General features: G+C 37.6%; 1 protein-coding gene across 2 annotated transcripts; it reads left to right on the forward strand.

Moving 5' to 3' along the window:
- Positions 1-146: 146 nt before the first annotated feature.
- Positions 147-7,616, forward strand: LOC141911015 (uncharacterized). 2 transcript variants are annotated; one of them, XM_074801958.1, is made up of 12 exons: positions 147-310; positions 750-871; positions 1,716-1,829; positions 2,064-2,129; positions 2,225-2,293; positions 2,975-3,128; positions 3,775-3,875; positions 3,982-4,051; positions 4,658-4,977; positions 5,345-5,489; positions 5,877-6,017; positions 6,174-7,616. In XM_074801958.1, exons 1-12 carry the CDS (start codon positions 178-180, stop codon positions 6,458-6,460), a joined length of 1,722 nt encoding a protein of 573 aa, XP_074658059.1. In that variant the 5' UTR covers positions 147-177; the 3' UTR covers positions 6,461-7,616. The 2 variants fall into 2 exon arrangements, with proteins under 2 accessions (XP_074658059.1, XP_074658060.1); XM_074801959.1 differs by lacking the exon at positions 5,877-6,017.
- The last annotated feature ends 744 nt before the right edge of the window (positions 7,617-8,360 follow it).

Raw genomic sequence — 8,360 nt, forward strand, 5'->3', positions numbered from 1 at the left:
TATTTAGTCGATTTTTACGTTTTATATATCATATTTATGTGAAATAAAGCTATTGTAGACATTGAACTTGTCCGATCTTATTTCTTTTACATTTTAGAACTGTCAGGATTTCGCCCCGCTTTCGCTTCTTCGACAATAAAATTTAATTGAGATCTTTCTAGGCGGATTGAAATAAGGATGTTTTCTGGTTTAAAGAAAGTTCTGAAGAATGTCAGCTCATCAGGGAGTTACGCGGGGCTGAGTTTGATGATTTTTCAACATAAATTAGTTATCGATAATTTAGAAAAACTGGGTTCACTGCAGAAAGAAGGTAAAAACCTAGAAAATCATGTCAAATTCAATTAAGAATTTATTACGTATTCCATCATTGGAAACTATACTTGATTCAAATTTTTCTAAAATCTGATTTTGAATACGGACCAGAGTCGAATTGATTGAAATTGGGAATCTGAGCCCAAAATTTTACTTAATTTTGCCTCTGAGACTGAGTTAAAAACTACTTTTTACGATAGTCTTAAAAAAGAATGTCCTATCATTTTATGTCATCAGATTCAGGAACTGTAGGCCACAGGCCTTTCACTTGATCGAATCGCTTCTATTAGATTTGCAAATATTTTCATAATATATTTCTTTGCAAAAATTAGCGGATGGGTGGAGCGAGGTGGCAATGTCAAATTTCAAACTTTTGTATCTGTATCTGTATCTATATAGCAGAAGTTGCAAGTTGATTTTCCTGCTCTTGTTTGTAGCAATTGAAAGCGAAATAAAATGGGCAATTACGGAAGAAAATATCGTCTTACGAGAACTGATTCTGAAACTAAACGAAATGAATCTAATGGTGATGAATATCTGGCAGGAATACGTGTCACAGGTTCGATTCGACTTGGCCGCTCTTAACATCGCTTAAGCACTTAATCATTTCTAAAACAGGGGCTCATACCAGGGCCCAGTTTCACAATGGGTTTAACTCCTAAATCGATTTAATTTCTACATTAATTCAGTTTATCGTAAAAACGATTTAGGCCTTAATCCTTTTCGTGAAACTGGGTCCAGAGTTGTAGGTAGTGTAAAAACGATAATCCGTTTATCCAGTGTCCATAATATAATGTATAATAACATATATTATAGATACTGGATTAACAGATTATCGGTTTTACATTACCTACAACTCTGATACGAGTCCCTGCGATTTTTAACGGTGCATCATGAATACATATATGTAAAATCATCCAAAATTGAAACAAGACCGTGTTTTCTCAATTGCAAATGATATCATTTATGTCTTTTAATTTTATTTTCTCTGAAATAGATAAGATAGGCCTATATAGAGCAAACAGCAGTTTAGGTGTACAACGTCATGTACCAACGAGCTAATTCTTTAATAACACGAGTGGAAAGGTGACCTAAACTGCAGTTAGACACCCAAAGAATAATTTGAACTTTTAATTAACTCTCTCAATCATGAAAAATTAACCTCCGAAATATTTCTTGATTGAGAGAGTTAATAAAAAGTTCAAATTATTCTTTGGGTGTCTAAGTGCAGTTTAGGTCACCTCTTCACTCGTCTTATTAAAGAATTAGCTCGTTGGTACATGATGTGGGAAACCTTAACTGCAGTTAGACACCCAAAGAATAATTTGAACTTTTAATTAACTCTCTCAATGATGATTGAGTGTTTATTGATATACGTCGTTCCTTCTTGTTTCTCGTTTCAGTATAAAATCTACCGAAGCGTCTTTCAATCGATTCACGAACGAAGAGGAAAATTAAACGAGTCTCGAAAACAACTCGGACTCGGCGAAATACGTAAAGAGAAAGCTCGAAAACATGTTAGTGAAAATTAACCCTTTAAACAGCGGCCGGGACAGTTTCACTAAAACAACTCAAAGTTCTGTACAGAACACATTTTTAAGAAGTGACCAATCATAGGAGTCTATTTGATAAAGCTTAATGAAGAAAAATCGATTTGAGTTCAGCTTTTTTTAAAACTCGCTCCAACTGAGGGTCTCTATTTCTTAGATTTGCTTAATTAGTACAACGATTGGTTTCAATTTTGGTTTTAGTTGGAAAATATTTCAAAGAAAAACGACGTGCAGAAAACTGAAAATGCAAAACAAGAGCTAAATACGGTAATTTGAGATACTCTTCGAATTAGGTAGAATGCTTACTGTAGATCTCAGTTTTGATATTTCGATATTTTCTCTCTTCTTACCCCAACCCCCAGGTCACCGATCAACATAAACGGATTAAGACTCAAGTGAAAATGGAACAGGACGAACTTGAAAAATTCACGGTGAGTTAATTGAAAAACTTTTGAAGGCATCCATCTCTGATCTGTGTACGTTAGAATTTTGATTGAAAAACTTGTAAAGCAGAACTAATTTGTTCTATTTCTACCTCTAGATTTCGTGAAGTTCCCATTTTGAATTCATGGTAAAATTAACTGATATTTTTGTTGTTTCATTGATGGTGTTAAATGTTAGACAGTGTTTTTAATAGTTTTAGCTTTAGATATTTTATTCTACGCCAAGCTATTTTGAATCCCATTCTGTTTTGTTTTTAGATTTGCATTGTTTTTTTCTTGTGTCGCATAAATCCTAGAAATGCTATTTCCTATTTTGCCAGATAACAGATTTTGAGCCAAAAACTTCTGATTAAGTGTTTTTGTGAATTTGGTGAATTGATGAGTCACAAATAGTCTCAGTGATCAAGGCTGTAATTAGCAGGGGGGGGCAAATTTTGAAAAACTTTTGCAAATATTATATTTCTGTTACGTATTTTGTATTTCTGATAGGCATACAAAATATTTGGTACGTAGAAATACGTCTAAATGTAGAATGTATGTATTTCTGATGATGTACCTGGTATTTGTCCGATGAAGTATTTGTCTGATGATGTATTTGTCTGATGACGTATTTGTCCGATGACGTATTTGTCTGATTACGAATGTTGTAATGTATTTGACTGTTTACAGGTATTAAATGTACGCGATGCGTTGATGAACTGGTCGTCTGCTTGTCACGCGTTCCACAAAAAGTCGTCGTGCGCGAATCGAACCCGAGTTCAAATAGTCGAATGTTTTCTGCCTGGACTGAAAAGCGTAGAAGACCCGGTCAATATAACGATAGGTATAACCAAACAACGCGTCGTTAAGATTTGATTAAATCCCGCACTAAAAAATGAAAAGAGCCCGAGTTTCCTTGATTTCCTTTAAGGCAAAAAAAATTGACACCTTGTTTCTCTGCTCTGCTGAGCTTAAATGTTGACCCGGCCGGCCGCCTATCTACCCTGAACATTACTTCTTTTTAAATCGTGATTTATTTTACCAAAACAGACCCGGCCGCTATAGAAATGAACTGATTACAAATTTCATTACATTTTACAAAAATGACCCGGCCGCTGCGGAGAAACAAGGTATCATTTTTGTTTAGTCATGTTAGGCTAAACGAAACTAATGTTTTGAGTTTATCGGAATAATCATCTTAAGTAAAACTAGTGTAAGGAGATGTGACACTAATATTCCCATAGATGACTACAGACATACCGGTAGTCGAAATGTAGAATAAACTTCTCTAGCTCAAGAAAACATTTCGGACTCCTTCTTTTTCTTAGTGTACAGGGATTTTATATCCCTGTTGATACCTAGATTCTCAGTGCCCGCTAAACTAATCCAATTCATCGGTTCTTTGACATTCGAATTCATCTACTTCAGGAATACTAGCTTTATGATAACAAAATTATAAGAAAGATCCAAATCAATTAATTCCTTTTCAGCTCAAGTGAACAGCGCGTTAGCCATACGTAAACTATCGGATAAACTCAAAGTACCGATGGTGCTCACCCCGAAAGACAAGGACGCCGGGGCATCGTTTCAGGTGATTATATCCACCTTAATTCTTCACACTATTCGTCAGGTTTTCCGCTGATGCTCGGACGTGAAACAAAGAAACAATTTCATGAATTTGATGTTTCCTTTCGCAGGCGTTTCAGTATATTTCCGGTAAAGAATTAGCTTTGGTCGAATTTTCGCACGAAAATCGAAACGCTAAGAGTAAGTTCTGATGGTTTTTCATTCGTGTTCTCTGTTTTAATTTGATTCCCGAAGGCAAAGTTCGTTCAGTCAGTTAACTCTAGACTCTGCTGTACTTTTTGATACAAGAAAGTCAAGAGTTAACCAGTTGATAGCTTCAAGACATAAATGACAATTGAAAATCCAGGTCTGGGGCTGCAGTTGCTCAGAAGATGGTTAGAGTTAACAAGTGTGGATAGTTGACATAGTGACAATTGAAATTTCATTGTTATCATTGCATTTTTCCACATTTATCTTTAACCAACTTTTTAACATGTGACCCCAGGATCCAGTTCCACAGTTGTGAGTTCAATTTACAAGTGACCCCAGGATCCAGTTTCACAGTTGTGAGTTCAATTTGACTGTAGAGTTAAACATTGTTTAACATTGAAAAAGAACTAATTTTAACCCTGAGTTAACTCTATAACTCACAACTGTGGAACTGGGTTCTGATTAGTGTTCGCTCATTTTCAACCTTTAAGTCAAATTCTAACCGATATCCGTTGATCCGGTTCATCTGACCGTTTGAGTTCCAATTTAAAATTCAACAGTCGAAATGTTTTTTTTTTTTTTTTAAATTTTCACTAGGTAGATCAGTGAGCGTAGGGGTCGCCGAGGAACACAATCACCGGCGTCAAATATCGTTGCCGTCGGATACGAAACAACAATCGAATACGTTGGATAATAATAATCACCGTTCGAAGCCGTTACCTCTTCCTCGTCCGGCGTGGTCGATGGAAAACCTGGCGGCGCCACCGTCGTCGTCGGCGGTCGCTGATCGGTTTCTAAAACAACGTCGCAGCGGCAGCAATGATAATTCACTACCGACTCGATTTACCGACAGTCACTACCGCGCGAGGTCTTCATCTTACGGAGCAACACAATTCAACGATAATAATCTGAACAAGGTATGAAATACATCGCGAAATATGGCTGCCTACATCAACTCCCCCTATGACATCATCAAATTATCTGTTACAGCAAATATGGCTGCCTCCATTATTCCCCCTATGACATCATCAAATTATCCGTTACAGCAAATATGGCTGCCTCCATTTATCCCCCTATGACATCATCAAATTATCCGTTACAGCAAATATGGCTGCCTCCATTAATCCCCCTATGACATCATCAAATTATCCGTTACAGCAAATATGGCTGCCTCCATTTATCCCCCTATGACATCATCAAATTATCCGTTACAGCAAATATGGCTGCCTCCATTAATCCCCCTATGACATATATTACTAGTATTAGAACTGCGTTTATTTGCAGCCAAAATCATCTGGGCTGAAAATCAGCTCGCACGCTCGGTCGATGGAGAATCTAGAACGAGGCTCATCAAGCGTCTGCTCCGATGAAGATGTCAGCAGCGTTCATGATTATTTACCGATTTTACCGGAACTTCCGAAAAAAACAGGTAAACAACACGTTCCCGCTGCGGGCAGACGTATTACGACTAGCGGGGCTGGATGAAAGGGATATAACAGTAAATCTCGCCTAACACGGATGAACTTGGACCGGTAAAATCAATCCGGGCTAAGCTTAGTCCAAGTTTAGAATAGGAAAATATGTTAGGAAGTTAGAAAACTGATTTTGTTTTTGTCAGACTTAGTCAAAAAGTCAAGAGTTGGCCATATCTGAGTTAGGCTAGGTTTTGTAGGTACACCGAGGGGAACAGTTCACTGTGTCTGAGGGGGAACACTCCACTTGTGTCTGTTTCATTCTAGAAATCCCTTTCTTTTTCTATAAACTCCGGGCTAGATTCACCCCTGGCAGGTGAGTATATCGTTGATTTTATTTTCAGTCCGTACGAATAGTTGGACGGTCGTTTACGGAGACGACACTCCAGCGGTTCCTCCGACGCCTCCACCTCGGTTCCCTCCTCCGAGGTGTCCGGTATCTAGTCCGCGATCTCGTATGACTCGGTCAACCGGTGACCTCATCGGTAAGCGGCGCCATCTATATTTCACTCGGCACTGAAAACAAGTTTTTAACTTGGAATGAAATAATTTATTATGGCGCAGTTGGAGTAAAACTGTCGACTTGTGAAACTAAATATTCATTAGTGAATAAAACATATTAAATATGGTTATTATTTCAGATGAATTGAATGCTGATGATAATAACAGAAATCAGTCGACGACTGATCGGTCGACGCCGTCTTCATCAGAGCTGAGTTTTAACTTCGAAAATGTCGAACGGCGCCGCGCGCAGTCGACCAGCGACCTGCTCGGCGGGAACAGCATGGACCGGTCTCAGTCGACCAGCGACCTGCTCGGCGGGGACAGCGTGGACCGGTCTCAGTCGACCAGCGACCCGCTCAGAGACAGCGATGGTTTCAGTTTGTCGTACGAACGAATTTGGAAAACCGGTCTAGGTTCGTGTTGAATAGATTCTGTGAGAGAGTGTATTAGAAATTGAATCTTAACCTTACCCCAGTTGCACAGTGATTGTGACTTACGGCAGTTGCACAGTCATTGTGACTTACGTAGAAATGTGGTCTTCAATCATAGAACTGGTATTAAGTTATAAGATTGGCTATGGAACTAAAATTAACTTAGACTGGTCTTAAGTTGTTCGATTGGCTATACATGTAAGAACCAAAATGAGCTTAGGCAGTCTTAAATCTAAGACTAGTTTTAGGGGGTTCTAGAGGCAACCATTACTTCAGATGAGGTTTTTAGACAATTTCATGATGTCATAGGGTGATTAAATGGCTGAATCCAAATCTGTAAAGGTTGATTGAGGTTAATTATGATGATGTCATAGGTGGATATGGTGTTGGTCGTATTTTAAGTCGCTTGTAATGTAAACCTGTATTTTGTCAGAACAAATCTACCTCATCATAGCAGATTATTTTATTTAAAAAGGGTGACTTCATTTGGTATACTGTATCATTATTTCTGAGTCATTGTATCAATATTTAAACCTTTCACTGCTGACTAATGTATACCTGAATATGCTGTAAATATTTTAAAAATTTTTCCACCCCATACCGCCATACCAACATAATGCGTCTACACTGTGGTGCCGTGTATCGTTAGTTTGCTAATGTTTGACTGTGCTGCCATCTTTCAATAGAGATCAAAACCAATTACTTATTACATCAATGCACCGCAGTGCGGTGTACTAACAATGTCCATGACCAATGTATACACCGCACCGTGGTGTAGATTCACTGAAAGGGTTAAGGGTGACTTCATGTGATGTAATATATCACTACTTCTGAGTCATTGTGTGAATATTTAAAAATGACATATCATTATTTATTTCTAAGTCATCCTGTCAATATTCACGACTTTATGTGGTATAGTATACCATTATCTAAGAGTCATTGTATCGATATTCAAGGTATCAATATTATGATTTAAACCCTATTCGCGTATGAAATTGTTTTATGTTTTTTCTTAATATCTTTGCTTAAAAATTATGCGTTTTATTTCATGTTAAGTTTTGTGATATTCGAAAATGATTTTGATTCAATTTTTGAAAGTATATCTTATATCGGTATTCTGTCCATAGATTGTGCAATTCCGTCCTAATTCGTTTTTATTTAGTAACCATTTCAAAATGATTTAGCCATTGATTTAATAAATTATTGTATATTGAATCTATTCGTCTGTTACGTTGTCTTGGAGCGACATTATTAGAATATTTGAAATTATGACATCTTGAATGAAGAACGTTTCAATTTGTATGTATATGAAACTGACTCGGCACAAAATATCGAATTATATTTTTACATTTCGTTTAAATCTCGTTAATCATTAATTCGGTTTCGTAGATTATTGAATTTCTTTTTACGGGCGCCGTGTAGTCCGAGTCAGTCTCATCCAGCTCTATCCATATTCACTGGGAAACGCCCAACATTAATTGGATTAAAATCTATTCGCTGTAGTTAGAGTTAAACTGATCGAGGAGAATGTCAACATGACGCGCAGTCTCTTAACGTTATTACTCATTCTACTAATGAAACTGTCGTCGGTTCAGACGACTGATCGGATCTCTACCGATCAACCGTCTGTAACTGTCAGTTCACGGTGTAACAATACGTGGTTTTCACTCGATTCTACGTCCGGTTACATCGTTTCACCGAATTATCCGTCGTTTACGCGCGGTGTTGAATGTTATTGGTTCGTCAACAGCTCTTTACCGGGTACCTTTCGCGTCCAAGTTTACTACGACATCGAGCCGTCTATATTCTGTAGAGATAACTATCTTCACATCAGCGATTCTGATAACTTACTGTGCGGTGCTGGAAAACGATTAGATATTTACCGCAGTAATT

The sequence above is a fragment of the Tubulanus polymorphus genome, chromosome 9 (genome assembly GCF_964204645.1).
Source record: "Tubulanus polymorphus chromosome 9, tnTubPoly1.2, whole genome shotgun sequence".
In the NCBI taxonomy this organism is placed as follows: domain Eukaryota; kingdom Metazoa; phylum Nemertea; class Palaeonemertea; order Tubulaniformes; family Tubulanidae; genus Tubulanus; species Tubulanus polymorphus.